This window comes from Balaenoptera ricei, chromosome 14, assembly GCF_028023285.1.
Source record: "Balaenoptera ricei isolate mBalRic1 chromosome 14, mBalRic1.hap2, whole genome shotgun sequence".
NCBI lineage: Eukaryota > Metazoa > Chordata > Mammalia > Artiodactyla > Balaenopteridae > Balaenoptera > Balaenoptera ricei.
The window spans coordinates 49363330-49379917 of NC_082652.1; the positions used below are offsets into that span (position 1 = coordinate 49363330).

A 16588-nucleotide genomic window follows, 5' to 3' on the forward strand; every position below is an offset into this window, starting at 1 on the left:
TTGAATCTCCCATTTCTTTTTGTAGAAAGCATACCCTTGTATCACTGTATTCCTCTTTACTCTTCAGCTTGTCTTTTCCACCAGAGAACACATGAAATGGCAAGTCCTGATGGTGTTTCTACTTCTGGAAACTCGTCAGGAGGGCAGCAAGGGTCTTGTGTTCCTGAAGGGTCGTGTACATACTTTTCCACAAGCTGGTCCACTCACCCCTCATTCTCCTTTCTTCCAACTAGAACTTTAATAGTGGGGTTTTCAACATTCCTTTCCACTCACTCTCCTTCCTCAGATCTGTTTCCTAAGGATGAAGTAACGTTAATTTGTGACATTTACTGAATCTTCATGGCTCCCACCTTTTAGTGGCTATAGGACAAAGCCCATTCCTTCATTGTTCATATGCTACTTATGTAATACTTTTTGTTTTTCACTATTAGTTTTATTTAATTTACTTTTGGGGATGGAGGGAGGTCCTGTGATCTAGCAGTACGTCATCTTCTTCTGCTGAAGTTCCAGCAAATAGTCAACAGAGGTGCCAACGCACACTTACCACTGCGCAAACCTGCAAGGGTCTCTCCATCCTCGGCAGGACACAGCCAGGTGCCTTTGCGTGGCAGGTCTGGCCCTGCATGATCTGGCTCCTTTATTCCTCTCCAGGAGTCAATCTCTTTTCATCTCAAACTCTGCCTTCCGGCAGCACTAAACTGCTCAAGTGACTGCCCACCACGCTATTCCATGCCTCCTCCATCCTCAACTTGTGGCGGCCTTTGAAGTTGCAAAATGTCTTTAACTCACGCATCTTTCATTCTTCCACCCTCCCTAAACAAACTCAACACTTTTGCCAAGTATTCCCCACAGCTCCATCTCTGTGACCACCTAGCTCCCTGCACCTACCCTCCCCCACTCCTATAGAGGTCTGTGCCCTCCTTTGACCTGTTTGGCATATTTCTATCATTACATGTTACACTGTTTCTCTTTATCCTTTTGTATTATAACCATCTGTACCTCTGTCTCTCTCCTCCACTAGATGTGACCCGACCCCTTGAAGCAGGAATAGTTTTTCTGTATCAGAGCCTGATGCCCCGCACATAGTAGGTCAAAGAATACGCTATTCAAATGAATGAAAAATAAAACGAGTGAAGAGGCTTACTACTCTATGGGTTCAGTTCAAGGCAGACCTTGGAATCCTTCCACCAGCAAAGGAACTAAGATTAAATAATCTATTGTGGAATCTCTGGCCACTTGTTCCATCACTGCAGTGGAGTGCTTTACATGAGTAGAGGCATTTCTCATGGGGGGCCTGGGCTAATCCATTCCCCAATAAACAAAGAATATGAGAAGTCAACACTTTAGAGGGAAAAAAACTGGTGCCAATTCCACACTTTGAGTAATAGTATTTGCTCTCTGTGGTCTATGCTTTAATGTTTGTTTGTTTTTTTTCTCTCACAGCATTAAAAATGGTCTTGAATTATCTTTGATCTTCTTTCAGTGGATAGCAATTGAAAAGGGAAAAAAAAAAGCACAGTAGATGAGGGGAAATAAAAGTTTTAATATGTCAATAAAATGGTTTTCTCACAAAGAAATGGAGGTAAAGAGGTTTAATTTTTAAACTCATTTGATTATCCTAAATTCAATAGGTATGTTATTGCCAAACCCTTCCTTTTAAAAGACATGCCATCTAATAACATCTAATATTAATATATCTTTTATTTGTTCAGAGTAAATAAAACACCACTGGTAATTACCACTAGAAGTTTTATGAATGTGGTTGCATTGCTTACAGAATTTGATTAAGCTTTGGATCCTCGTGTACCTATTCTGGTCTAATGAGATGGCCTTAAACATATCTCAGAGAATTTCTTGGGCAGAAGCACTTTCTAAGAAATCAAAGTAAGAAAAGAGTTCAGAGGTATTTTTGTTTCATTTCCCTTGAAAGATTTAGCTGCACATTTACCATATGTATTTGTTTATTACATTTGATTTGAATGTGAGACATTAGAGAAAAATGTCATTAAAATAATTTCCAAAAAACTATACCCTTTATAAGAAGAAAAAGTACAGATACAGCAGCTGACAGTTACTTGTAAAATATTTGTGCTGCTGACTTAGGATCTTTACTACAGGTGAATGGATGAAATACAGTTGGGTACAGAGAGGCATTTAAAAAAAAAAAAAAAAAAAAAGAGAAATTAAGATAACTAGAGTAGGCAGACTAATGCCCCCCAGAGAGAGATGTCCACATCTTAATCGTCAGAACCTGTCAATATGTTTTGTTATATGTCAAATTAAGGAATTAAATTTATAGATGAAATTGTTTGCTAATCATATGACTTTAAAAGAGGTTGTCCTATTTTTTCCATATGGGCCCAGTGTACTCACAAGGGTCCTTAAAGGTGGAAGAGGGGGCAGAAAAGGAGGTCAGAGTTACAGAGAGATTTGAAGATGCTAAGCTCTGGCTTGGATGATGGAAGAAGGGACCCCAAGTCAAGGAATGCAGGCAGCTTTCAAGCTAGAGCAGGCCAGGAAATGGATTCTCCCCTTGAGCCACCAGAGAGGAACATATTCCTGCTGACACCTAGATTTTAGCCCAGTGAGACTTCCAACTTAGCAGACTGAAATAAATTTATAGTGTTTGTGGTAATTTGTTACAGCTGCAATAGAAAATTAATACAAGTACATTCATACAATATAATACTATAGTCATCAGAAATAATACTTAAGAAGAATACCTAATGATGTGGGAAGTATTCATGGTATATTGTTAGGACAGAAAAGCAGATGAAGAAACACCATATACAGTAAAATCAAACAGAAGAATGTTTATATACCTGTTTAGATAAGCTCTGAAAGATATACTATAAAATGTTATTCATGGTTCTCTATGGATGCTGGGATTATTTTTCCTTCTTTTCCTGTATTTCTCAAGTTTCTTTTGCAATCTGAAAACAAAACTAAATGTTGAAAATGATTGACCTTAAAACTGGAGATAGGTTAATCTACTAGTGGCATTTTTCTCTCCTTTCAAAATATTTTTAAGAAAGGAGATTTTAATTATATTTAAATGGCAAACTCCTGTAGGTTAGCTTGTGCTCAATCTTTACCAAATTTCTGCATCTCGAACACAATTTAAAAGATAAACAGTATGTTAATGTATTGTCTACCTGCTTTATTTTTGGAACTTTTTCTTTACAAACTAAACTTTTGAAACCTGGGCTGTACGAAATTAGAAAATATTTTTGACATAGAAAGATAAGTCTTTGAATGGTATTTGTGTTAATGGTACCAGGATTAATCAAAATAACCAAATAGCACCTGCAAATAGCACCTGCCTAAGACTGAAATCTCAGGTGAACAAACTTACCTTTATGGGTTCAGCTGGATAATCCCTTTTCTCTTTCCTTACCGGATTCACTACTGGCACCCATCATTGTTTTTTTTTTAAAAAAAAAGTCACTGCCTTTTCTTCCTGCTTTATGTATTTGATTTTCATTAGTGGTGGGTTTTATTGTAGCTCTTTATATTTGTAGAGAACATAACTTGAAATTAAACTTCTATAAGTGGGATAAAACTGTCAGTGTTTAGTCAGATCCTTTATTTGATGTCATGACTATTATTTAACTACACAAATAAAACTGCTAAACTTTAGCATAAACAGGCCTGGTTCCAAGTCAGTGCAGAATGTTAAGGATTTAGTACCTGGGAGGCAACAGATTGTAGCGACCAATAGGGGGTGCTCCAGCGCCAGGCCTACCTGGGTCAGATAATGGCTTCAAGTTCTCACAAGCTCGGTGCTCTTGGTGGCAAGTTACTTCATTTTCTTGAGCCTTCTTGTAAAATGTAAAGTGACTATCCCGATCTCCTAAAATAATCAGTAAACGGTGGCTATCGTTCCTGGAATGCCCTTTTTACCAAGTGCTGTTACTTTACACAATTTAAGAAAATTCAGTAACTGCTTGTGTTTGCATTCTCTGTGGTTACTTCAAGGAATGTTTTCTTATTAAGTGTGATAAAGTAATACATATGTGACAAGAAATGGCTGCTGTATGAAAAGCTGTCAGAAGTGACAGAAAATTCTATTTGATCTCCGTGTTTATGAGAGTTTTCTATCACCTCATTTGAATGAGAATATGAACCTGCACCCAATTTCTCCAGAATGCTTTATAAGGGGGATGTGATCTCTATTCTCTTGTGACAGAGAGTTAAAAAGGACCAGAGTGTTTTCAGGTACAAGTTACAAAGGAAAAGGAAAACAAAATGGTACTTCGTTTTGGCCTCTGAGCTCTCCCAGGGAAACGATGGGAATCCTGGTACCCTCATTCTTGTAGATAAATGTGCAAAAAGCAGAAGATGTGGGGGGAATTTAGTCCTTGGTGGTTGGATGTGGGAGTTGTAAGTGAAGATGAAAATGAAATGAAAACAAGAGCACCTTGCTGGAACTCCCTTTCTCTAATCCATTTGCTTTATTATTGCTATTAAGGATTTTTTTTATGTATAAGCTCAACTCAAACCGGGGTGTTACTTTGTGAAATAGTAACCATGCCAAAGCCTCAAATACTCTTACAACAAAACCCAAAACATAAACAGGCACTTAAAACAGGTATGTTTCTCCCAAAATGTTAAATTAGGAGTGACTAAAAGAGCCAGATTACTCATGAAAAATGGGGACTAAAAGATAAATTCTTAAATCAGAGTTAAACAATCAGATGAAATACCCATGGTTTGCTAATCTGCTCTACCCCTTCTTGGAAAATTATTTATTAGACTGAATGTGGAAGCTCTGGGGGACCTTGGGATGTTCTTGAAATATGTTTGAACTGTCAATTTTGTGCTAGATGTGTAGGTATAAAATAACATTTCATATCATTCAGAAAGTTTATAAGGTTTCACAATCAGTGTTTTAACACAGAAATCTGTTTATTAAACCCAACAAAACAGAGAAAATTATACCAGCCCTCAGTTTTTGAATTTTCATTTAAATAAGCAAACTCTAAATCCACACCTTAAAAGATGTTTGTGCATCTATGTATTTCCAAAATACTCATATTTCAATAAGATTTTCACATTATATTCACCAACAGTATCACAAAAGTTCTTTTTTGTTTTTTTGTTTTTTGTTTACGTAACTGTAAGGAACAATAATTCTAGAAACACTAGAAGAAAAGAGCATAGCAATGTCCACAGTTACAAGAAAAAGTGCACATTACTTGGTCACAATCACAGTCATTACTTGAAAAACTATATGTAACAAGTAGTTAAGAAATATCACTGATGTCTTCAACTTATTATCAAAAACCAAATGACATAAATTTTACATGAAATAAGGCAAATTCAGGAATGCACAAAGAACCTGTAATCCAACCGAAGCCAAACAACAGAAAAAAATTGTACAAGAAGCGTAAACTGATGTACTCCTCCCTAAATATTTAAAAAATAGGCTTGCCTCAGTGCACAAAGAAAACACCATTCATGTGTATTCAACACTATAAAATAAGGAAGAAGGGCAAAATATGGGGAAGAGGAGGGGACAGTTCATTGTAGATTGCAGCTGCATCCACTGAGAGTTCTTTACATCATTTTTACCTACAACTGTAAATTATACAAATCATATCAGGAGAGGTAATGGTCTTTTGGGGAACTATTTCTGAAAGAGAGAAAAGAAAACTACACACAAGAGTGCAAATTTTCAGATTGTCACTTGCAACCTCTTTAACATTCAGTCATCGACATCCAATGGCTGCTAGAGGGATGCCCATAAGACAGCAGCGGCAATCTGGGGAGAGCAGCTGTAGGAAACCAAGGTGTCATTTTTTTTTTTTCAATGATATGTCTTTTTCAATATTAAAAAATTCTGTGCTGAAAACCGCTATGGTAAAGCTGCAATGGTGAGTGGAATGCTTGAGACCAGCATGAGTGCAGAAACGCAGGCTTCTCTTGGAAGTAGTTCCTGATGCGACGATTTAAAGAACGTAGGCAAGGGTATTTTTTTTTTTCCCCAGCATCAAGTGTTATTTCTGTAGAAAGAATTTGGAAAGAGGAGAAGGCAAAGGGAGGTGGAAAAGGTACTTACAGTAGTTTCTCAAAACAGTTTTCTTTTTAGGACCTATGAAAAAGTTACCAAAGTAAAAATGACAATTCTGAATGAAAAACAAGTTTTCTTTTTATAAAAATTACATATTTTTTTTTAAAATACAAGATCCTTTTCATTGTTATATCCTGTAGCAATGAGAAATTTTGGCTTTTTTTTTTTTTTTTTTTTTTTTGCCAGATACTGCAGCTTTCAGTCCAGTAAGTCAGTAGCAAATTCCACTAATATTTCAGTTGGATCTTGAACTACTTTTTATACCACAAACTTCTTCTGTTTTATCCTTGAATTAGGAATATACAGCCTTTTTTTTTTTTTTGCCCCAGGTATTTATGCTGGCACACTGAAACAAAAAACAGTAGGCTGGACACATTAAAGTATCTCAAGTACTTCAGAGGCCAGAGTTCCTTTGAAGCACCTAAACACATCACTTTATGGATCAAGGACAATGTGGCATAATGGAAATATTTCTCTTAAGACTGTGCAGTAAGACCAGACGCATCTCTGCTGGGAAATCAAAACGTCATTAGTGGAAACTGCAAATTTAAACCTCAGTGAAGAGGATCGTCGCTGGACTCAGTTCTGTTGTAAAATAAGATTTTCCAGTTCATCTGCGGAACGCAATAAAAATGCAGCGGATTCCCGATATCCTGCAACCAGCTGTCTCACTGCATTGATTTCAGTTGGACTCAGCTGGGGTCTGGAGCTCGAACTGCTGGAGGATCCTGAGCTGGTCGCCAACTGCCTCTTCATGCTGAGATCAGTGGGTCCTAGAAAAAATCAGCACAAATTAGACATGGACAATTTTTCTTCTAGTATCTTGAACATGAGCACTAAATAAATTAGTGTTGATTTAATTCACCTATTCTGTCGTGAGAAGCTACTGATACCCTTAATCAAATACATCTGCTCTCAGAAAGATGGAAGAGCAACACGATGGGAAAAGAGTGGCTGGATTTTCTTAGACTCCTGGTCCAGCCTCTGGTGGTCACTTCGGATTGTAGAAAGACAGTGAAGAAATTCTCTTAACATGTGCTTTTTGGAAAATTCAATGTTAAGTCCACCTTCCACAAGTAGAAGCTTCTCTGGAGTAGTAGAAAATGATGGGAATCACATTTTTTATTTGCTACATTTGATAACAAATAATTTGGACCCCACCAATTCAGAAATGAAAAAAGCCTACATGGTGAGGCTAATGACCCTAGATTACAAACTTTTCAATTTAGAACAGAGGAAACTGAGGACTGCAGGAGTTCAATGACACGTTTAGAGGTCAATAACTTTTAAATGGCACAATAGGGACGTGAATTGCATATTATTTTTCATTTCAGGCCACTGCTTTTTCCACCAGGTTGATTAGTATTTAAAAATGTGAATATATTAGACTGAAGTTTGCTTTCAAAGTGTATTGTAAGTATATGATTAGCACAAACAATACCACAAAGAAACTAGACTTGGAATACTGCTTTAGGTATTGTTAAATACCTATTTACCATATTTATTTGCACAAAACACTCATGTGTCGACTCTTTTTCCTCACATATATTTAACTAAATCATATAGGTCTGCTTTTTGATGACATTTTTGTAAATTTTTACTGAAAAATAATTTATTAAGTGATTTAAAACTCGTCAAGCATTTGTGTTAAGATTCTTTATATGATTACTCTTAGATTATTATATTAGGTATTTTTTATAGACCTAAGCATTCATTTTTATAGTTCTTACCTTTTGTTAAGCAATTGCTATAATTATTAAATTTGCAGTAATAAATTTAAAATCCTTGAAAAAATATTACTAAGCACATAACTAAAGGCATGCTCCAAAACTGTAGTGATTCTATAACTTGAAAGTATTCTAACAGATTTTTTCCTAAACATGTTATAATTTTTCAGATAGTAGTATTCATTTCATGAACTAAAATGAAGGTTGTTATTTTATCCTTCTAGTTCTTCTTGAGGCATAATGGAGACAGGTCAAGATCCATCCTCTTCCACCCTCTCTCCCAAAGGGAGAGAAGGACTTCTGTCAGCTAAGAGGCAGATGTCCCATAAGAGGGAAGTAACTTCACTTGGATTTAATTAGGACAGAGACAGGAGTAGGACTCAAGAACTCTGACATCTGAGAGAAACTTATCTCCACTTCTGCCATGGCCTTTTCAAAGCTTTGATTTTCTAGCAGGAGTTGGCTGCCATTTGTTCTCCTGTTCACAAAATCATGACACAGATATAACAAGCCGAAAGGGAGAGACGCAGGGATGTTACACTTGCAAATAGGAATACCGAACAAGCAAATCATTAACAGCAACTGTTTGGGAAATTCTGAGTGGGAAATTCTGAGTGGATTAAGAAACCATCATGACGTAATAGGAGTTTGGGTCTCTGAATGAACCAACTTTAAATTTTACTTCTTTCCTTTACATTCAAGAATCCTAGTACAAATCTTATTTATCTATATATTTATTTATTTGAAGTATAGGTGATCTACAATGTTGTGTTAACTTCTGCTGTACAGCAAAGTGATTCATATATATATATATGTGTATATATATATTCTTTTTCATATTCTCTTCCATTATGGTTTATCACAGGATATTGAATACAGTTCTCTGTTCTATACAATAGGACCTTGTCGTTTATCTATTCTATATATAATAGTTTGCATCTGCTAATCTCAAACTTCCAATCCATCCCTCCCCCACCTCCCTCCCCCACCTTCCTCCCCCATTGGCAACCACAAATCTGTTCTCTACCTAGTACAAATCTTTATGAAAGAAAATTGAAAGAATTTTCCTCTCATTTATGTAGATACCTAGTGTCTGGTTGGCTGCTTGTCATTATTTCATAAGAAGGTGTAACATTTTGTGATGGTTTTGCTGTCCTGCCAAGTTGCTGACTGGCATCTTGAACTGGAATTGAGAAAGGGTGGGGTGAGGGCTCCGGTTCTTTTTGGGGTGAGAGAGGTTGTGATTTTATTCTAATATTGCAGTTTATGGATTATTCTCCACCTCTGGCTCAAAGGTCTACACCTCCAAACTGAGACATGGCTTTCACTTTCTTTCAGATTTTTATTAACATAGGCAAACTCTAGATAGCTCAGTAACTGAGAAGCCATTCACAGCTCTGCTACTTTTTGTTCTGGAAGAAAGTTAACTTCATTACCTTGGTTTCTTTTCTTTTAGATCTACAGGATCAGGATTGAGAATATAAATCAAAAGTACAAGAAATTCTTTTTGCTGAATGTTGATTATTCAGATCATCAAAGTTATGAGGTTGGATAGGGAAGCAAAAAAAAAATTAAAATATTCACAAATGAATAAATTATTTAACTAGTGACTGCTCAAACAGTCCTTCCCTGTTTGTCACCAGTTTTCATTTCTGCCTCATTGAGTCAATGTCATACTTGACTGGTTTGGCTTAACTCAAACAATATAATGTAATTAAAATGCATGTCAACTATAAAGCAAAGTTTCAAATTTTATGAAGATGCAGAATTTAAAGAAGTCGAGAAAAGTATTCTTGCAGACCTGATCAAATCACAGACAAGGCCACTGAAAAGTATGGTTCTGGAAGAGCAGGACCAGTTAATAAGAAAACGAGCAAGGAAAATGACCCACTAGATGCTTCAAGAGAAAATGATTTGAATATCTAGTATTAAGGCACATATTCAGGAAAATTGACAGGCCAGTTTTATATAAGTACAGCTGACCCTTGAACACGTGAGGGTTAGAGGCGTCCACCCTCTGCCATGGTTGAAAATCTCTGTGTAACCTTGAGTCTGCCCTCTGTATCTCTGGTTCCTCCACCTGTGTGGATGGAACCACTATTTGCAGTCAACTGCAAATAGTGTAGGACTGTAGTATTTGCTATTGAAAAAAAAAATCTGTGTAAGAGGATCCACATAGTTCAAACCCACATTGTTCAACGGTCAACTGTACTTACTTTTAACCCAAATGATGCAGACCTTTTTAATGTTCATTCTGAGAAGCTGAATAAGAAATAAAAGACATTTCGTGCCAACATACAATGTTGTTAGAAAAATTAAGACCCACTAAAATCAACCCTTGATTTATTTTTTAAGGTTTGGGGGGACATTTAAATTATAAGCAAATTCTAATGAAATGAAAATATAGATCCATAATTCTTTATTTTTTAAATTAAATATCAGTTGAATACTTTCCCCCTATTTATGGTGCATTTTTGGCCCGTTTTAATTAGATTTACCTTTGTGGTCCTATTTTGGTGTCAATTAACCACAGATAATAGAAACCCCTGGACAAAGTTTTGTTGTGTTTTTTAAAAACTTTGATAACCATTTTTATTATATATACTGAGGAAGAATGCAAGACCCATGACGGCAGGCACCCTTTGTGTCTTACCACATTGTTCTAGGTAGCTGTGGTGGTGCATGGCATAAAATAAGGCTCAATAAGTATTTGTGTAACAAATGAATGAGAAATGCCAGGTACTTTCTACGGCTAACACTCAAGAAACGGAGAATGAGTGATGTCATTGATAATACCCAATTATGGTAAATGAAAACTAGTTAGACATAGAAAATAGTAGATTTAGTGTAACTTATTCAAGTAAAGTTACCTCTAATATATGGGAATATTAGTATTGCTATGAAAGTTATCATCTGAAGTTGTGGAAAAATAAGTAGAATTGCTTATAACAGTACTTTCCATGTGAATTGTTGCTGAAAAAGAGAATAATAGTTATTGTCTATTGCCTAAATAATATTTTCCCACTAAATGTTACAATGAGTATCGAGTTGGACATAAAAACGTCCTACCTGCATGCAACCTTCTCCTACTTCCCTTCCTTTACCTACAACCTCTACTCCCAAGTCATGCACTCTGAAATGACTGGATAACTGGCAATTCATTTAACAATTTTAAATAAGTGAGTGATATTTTCAGATTCATGCTTTTAAGCATGATGGGCCAGATAGTAAATATTTTAATCATTACAGGTCAAGAGGCATTTAGGTACTCATAGTTAAAAAGTTTTGTGAGAATTTACTTTTTTTTAATTGAGATATAATCGACATATAACATTATATTATTTCAGGTGTACAATCTAATGATTCAGTATTTGTATATAATGCTAAATGATCACCACAATAAGTCTAGTTAACATCCATCATCACACATTGCTATAAACTTTTTTTTCTTCTGATGAGAACTTTTAAGATCTACTCTCTTAGCAACTTTCAAATATATCAATACAACACAGTGTTGGTAACTGTCATCACCATGCTGTACATGACATCCTCATGACTAAGTTATAACTGGAAGTTTGTCCCTTTTGATGATCTTCACCCATTTCACTCACCCGCCCAGCCACCAATATGTTCTCTATATCCATGAGTTTGTTTTCATGGTTTTTTTTTTTTTTTTCCTCCCAAAAAAATGCATCTGAATTGAGATCAAACAGTATTTGTCTTTCTCTGAGTTATTTCACTTAGCATAATGCCCTTAAGGTCCATTCATGTTGTCACAAATGGCAAGATTTCCTTTTCTTTTTATGGCTAAATCAAATTCCATTGAGTGTGTGTGTGTATTTATAATTTTATATATATAATTATATATATATTATAAAATTATATGTATAATTATATATGTAATTATGGTTATATAATATATAATTTATGTATCCATAATTATATATATAATTTTATATATATATAAAATTACATTTTCTTAATCCACCCATCTATCAATGGGCAATTGCTTCCATGTCTTGGCTATTGTAAATAATGCTGTGATGAACATGGGGCTGCAGCTATCTTTTCAGGTTAGTGTTTTCATTTCCTTTGGATAAATACCCAGAAGTGGAATTGTTGGATCATATGGTAGGGGGGTATTCAAACGTGTCTGATTTAGGATAAAATATAAACACATCCTATTAGAAATTTCTTGTAGATTTTACTGTTATGCCTTCAAATAAAGACTTTTGTTAAAGACCAAAAAAAAAATCTGGTCTTATGCCATATGTAAATGACTTGTTTGGCTTAGGGTTGCAGTAGAAAGGCCTTACAATTTAGGGAGGTGAGAGAGAAATAGCCAAAGTCCCTTGGATCCCAATGTGGCCCTTCCCAGAGCTCCTGCTCAGTGCTCTGGGAAGACGGTGAGGGAGGCTTTATATATATATAATATACACACATATATGTATATAGGTATATAAAATTTTTTAATTTTGTTGAGGTATAGTTGATTGACAATTTTGTGTTAATCTCTTCTGTAATGCAAAGTGACTCAGTTTATATATATATATATATATATATATATATATATGTATATATATATTCTTTTCCATCATAGTTTGTCACAGAATATTGAATATAGTTCCCTGTCCTATACAGTAGGACCTTGTTTTTTATCCATCCTATATATAATAGTTTGCCTCTGCTAATCCCAAGCTCCCATTTCTTCCCTCCCTTATTCCCCCCTTCCCCTTGGCAAACACTAGTCTGTTTTTGTTTCATAGATATGTTGATTTGTATCGTATTTTAGATTCCACATACAAGTGATATATGGTATTTGTCTTTCTTTTTCTGACTTCACTCAGTATGATAATCTCTAGGTCCATCCATGTCGCTGCAAATGGCATTATTTCATTATTTTTGGCTAATATTCCATTGTATAACTATATATACCACATCTTCTTTATCCATTCATTTGTAGATGGACATTTAGGTTGTTTGGCAATTGTAAATAGTGCTTCTATGAACACTGGGGGGTGCATGTATATTTTTGAGTTAGAATTTTCTCCAGATATATGCCCAGGAGTGGGACTGCTAGGTCATATGGTAACTCTATATTTAGTTTTTTAAGGAAACTCCATACTGTTCTCCATAGTGGCTGTACCATTTACATTCCCACCAACAGCGTAGGAGGGTTCCTTTTTCTCCACACCCTCTCCAGCATTTGGTTATTTGGAGACTTTTTAATGATGGCCATTCTGACTAGTATGAGGTGGTATCTCACTGTAGTTTTGATTTGCATTTCTCTAATAATTAGCAATGTGAGCATCTTTTCATGTGCCTATTGGCCATCTGTATGTCTTCTTTGGAGAAATGTCTACTTAGGTCTTCTGCCCATTTTTCGATTGGGTTGTTTGTTTTTTTGTTGTTGAGTTGTATGAGCTGTTTGTATATTTTGGAAATTAAGCCCTTTTCAGTCATATCATTTGCAAATATTTTCTCCCATTCCATAGGTTGTCTCTTCATTTTGTTTATGGTTTCCTTTCTGTGCAAAAGCTTGTAAGTTTGATTAGGTCCCATTTGTTTATTTTTGTTCTTATTTCTCTTACCTTGGGAGACTGACCTAAGAAAACATTGGTACAATTTATGTAAGAGAATGTTTTGCCTATGATCTCTTCTAGGAGTTTTATAGTGTCATATCTTATGTTTAAGTCTTTAAGCCATTTTGAGTTTATTTTTGTGCATGGTGTGATGGTGTGTTCTAACTTCACTGGTTTACATGCAGCTGTCCAACTTTCCCAGCACCACTTGCTGAAGAGATTGTCTTTTTCCCATTTTATATTCTTGCTTCCTTTGTCATGGATTAATTGACCATAGGTGTGAGGGTTTTTTCTGGGCTCTTTATTCTGTTCCATTGATCTGTATATCTGTTTTTGTGCCAATACCATAGTGTTTTGATTACTGTAGCTTTGTAGTATTGTCTGAAGCCTGGGAGGGTTATGCCTCCTGCTTTGTTCTTTTTCCTCAGGATTGCTGTGGCAATTCTGGGTCTTTTATGGTTCCATATAAATTTTAGGATTATTTGTTCTAGTTCTGTGAAAAATGTCATGGGTAATTTGATTAGGATCACATTAAATCTGTAGATTGCTTTGGGTAGTATTGCCCTTTTAACAATATTAATTCTTCCAATCCAGGAGCACGGAATATCTTTCCATTTCTTTGAATCATCTTTAATTTCCTTTATTTTGTAGTTCTAAGCATATAAGTCTTTCACCTCCTTAATGAGGTTTATTCCTAAGTATTTTCTTTTTTTTTTATGTGACTTTAAAAGGGATTGTTTGATTACATTCCCTTTCTGATATTTCATTGTCAGTGTAAAGATATTGTAAATTTTTGTAAAATGGATAGTGGGTGGGAACCTGCTGTATAGCGCAGGGAGCTCAGCTCGGTGCTCTGTGATGACCTAGATGGGTGGGATGGCGGTGGGGTGGGAGGGAGGTCCAAGAGGGAGGGGATATATTATACATATAGCTGATTTACTTTGTCATACAACAGAAACTAACACAACATTGTAAAGCAACTATACCCCAATTAAAAAAATATATATATGTATGTGTATGTATGTGTATATATATATATATATATAATGTTTAATGGGGACCTTGTTTAATGAAGAACAAAGTTGGTAGTACAGGTGAGAACTGTGGGGGCTCAGAAGAAGGGGGGCAGAGAGGACTGCAATGGTGGGAGGGTGAGTGAGCAGGACACTGCCTCCCAGCACCTGCCTCCTTGCTAGAAAGTCACACTGTTCCTTCTTGGAACCTCTCTGCAGTCTGGTGGGAGAGCAGAGCAGGATAACTTGCCCCACTTTATAATTGGAAGAACTGAGTTACAGATAGGTTCACTGGATTGCCCAAAGCCACACAGGGTTACTGGTTTTTCTTCCTGTACCACTGTGGCCTAGCTCAGGAGAAATATTAGTAGTTGGATAGGGGAAGACAAATGCGCCCTTTAGGAGTAGCAAACAAAGATGTGGAGACAAGCAGGAGTGAGCTGCATAGAGTGCTGGCTGGAGCCAAGTGGGGATACAGTTCAGGGGTACTTTTCTTTAAAGCCAGAATTTATTTCTATTTAAAACTATCCAAGAGACTTTTAAAAGGCCCAATGTCCCAAAGATGTCTGGGTTTAATACAAGATTATACTGAAGTGCTGTCTCTTGGTTCCTCCTTTGCTAAAGCTTCAATTTGATCCTGGTTAATCGCATGCACTGATAATTCTTCTAGTTGGGTAGTGGTGATTTCCTCAGACTCCTGGCATCTTTCATAAGTGGCCATCAGTCTATGAACCAAACAAAAACAATACCAGAAACACTGGTGAAATGCTTGCAGTTTCTACTTAACATACTTCTTGCATTATTCTTTGAAACCAGGTCCTCTAATTATCAGCTTGGGCAGCTGAGATCATGATGAGTCTTATGTGGTATTGGGGTAATGCTGGCCTCATAAAAATGAGTTTGGAAGTGTTCCCATCTCTTCTGTTTTTTGGAAGAGTTTGAGAAGGATTGGTATTAGTTCTTCATTAACTGTTTGATAGAATTCATCAGTGAAAATGTCTGCTCCTAGACTTTTGTTTCATTGGAAGATTTTTGATTACTGATGTGATTGCCTTACCAGTAATTGGTCTACTCAGATTTTCTAGGTCTTGATGATTCAGTCTTAGTAGGTTGTGTTTATAGAAGTTTATCCATTTGTTCTCAGTTGTCCTATTTGTTGGCATGTAATTGCTCATAGTATGTTATCATCCTTTGTAGTTCTGTGATATCCTCTTTCATTTCTGACTTCATGTATTTGGGTCCACTCTTTTTTCTTAATGAGTCTAGCTAAAAGTTTGCCAGTTTTATCATTCCAAAAGAATAGCTCTTATTTTCATCTTTCTGTTTTCTTTTTCATCTCTTTTTCACTTATTTCCACTCTGATCTTTGTTATTTCCTTCCTTCTGCTAACTTTGAGCTTAGTATGTTCTTTTTCTAGTTCCTTGAGGTGTAAAGTAGAGTTGTTTATTTGAGATCTTTCTTGTTTCTTGATGTAAGCATATATCACTATGGACTTCCCTATTAGAATTGCTTTTGCTGTATCCCATAAGCTTTGGTATGTTGTATTTTCATTTTCACCTGTCTAGAGGGTATTATCTGATATCCCTTTTGATTTACTCTTTGACCCATTGGTTGTTAAGTAGCATGCGGCTTAATCTCCACATATTTGTCAATTTTCTAGTGTTTTTCTTGTAATTGATTTCTAGTTTCATAACACTGTGGTCAAAAAAGATCCTTGATATGATTTCAATCTTAAATTTATGAAGACTTATTTTGTGGCCTAATATATGATCTACTCTAAAGAATGTTCCATGTGCACTTGAGGTGGAATATTCCATATATATCCATTAAGTCAATGATCTAACATGTCATTTAAGGCTGATGTTTCCTTACTGATTTTGTCTGGATGATTTATCCATTGATGTAAGCGGGATATTAAAGTCTCCTACTATTATTGTACTGCTATCTATTTCTCCCTTTAGGTATGTTAATACTTGCTTTATATATTTAGGTGTTCTTACGTTGGGTGCATACATATTTACAAATGTTATATCATCTTGTTGTACTGACTCCTTTATCATTATGTAAAGACCTTCTTTGTCTCTTATTACAGTCTTTGTCTTAAAGTCTATTTTGTCTGATGTAATTATAAATATCCCAGCTTTATTTGGTTTCCATTTGCATGGAGTATCTTTTTCAGTTCCTTCACTTTCA

At 35.7% G+C, this 16588-nt stretch overlaps 1 protein-coding gene across 8 annotated transcripts in view; it reads right to left on the reverse strand.

The window, feature by feature from the left end:
• Positions 1 to 6652: 6652 nt before the first annotated feature.
• NOL4 (nucleolar protein 4) overlaps positions 6653 to 16588 on the reverse strand; it is a 399753-nt gene continuing 389817 nt past the window's right edge. For all 8 annotated transcript variants that reach the window (XM_059894059.1, XM_059894058.1, XM_059894055.1 and 5 more), the window contains one exon: positions 6653 to 6846. In XM_059894059.1, coding sequence (XP_059750042.1) covers positions 6653 to 6846 — 194 coding nt within the window. The remainder of the gene's footprint in view (positions 6847 to 16588) is intronic.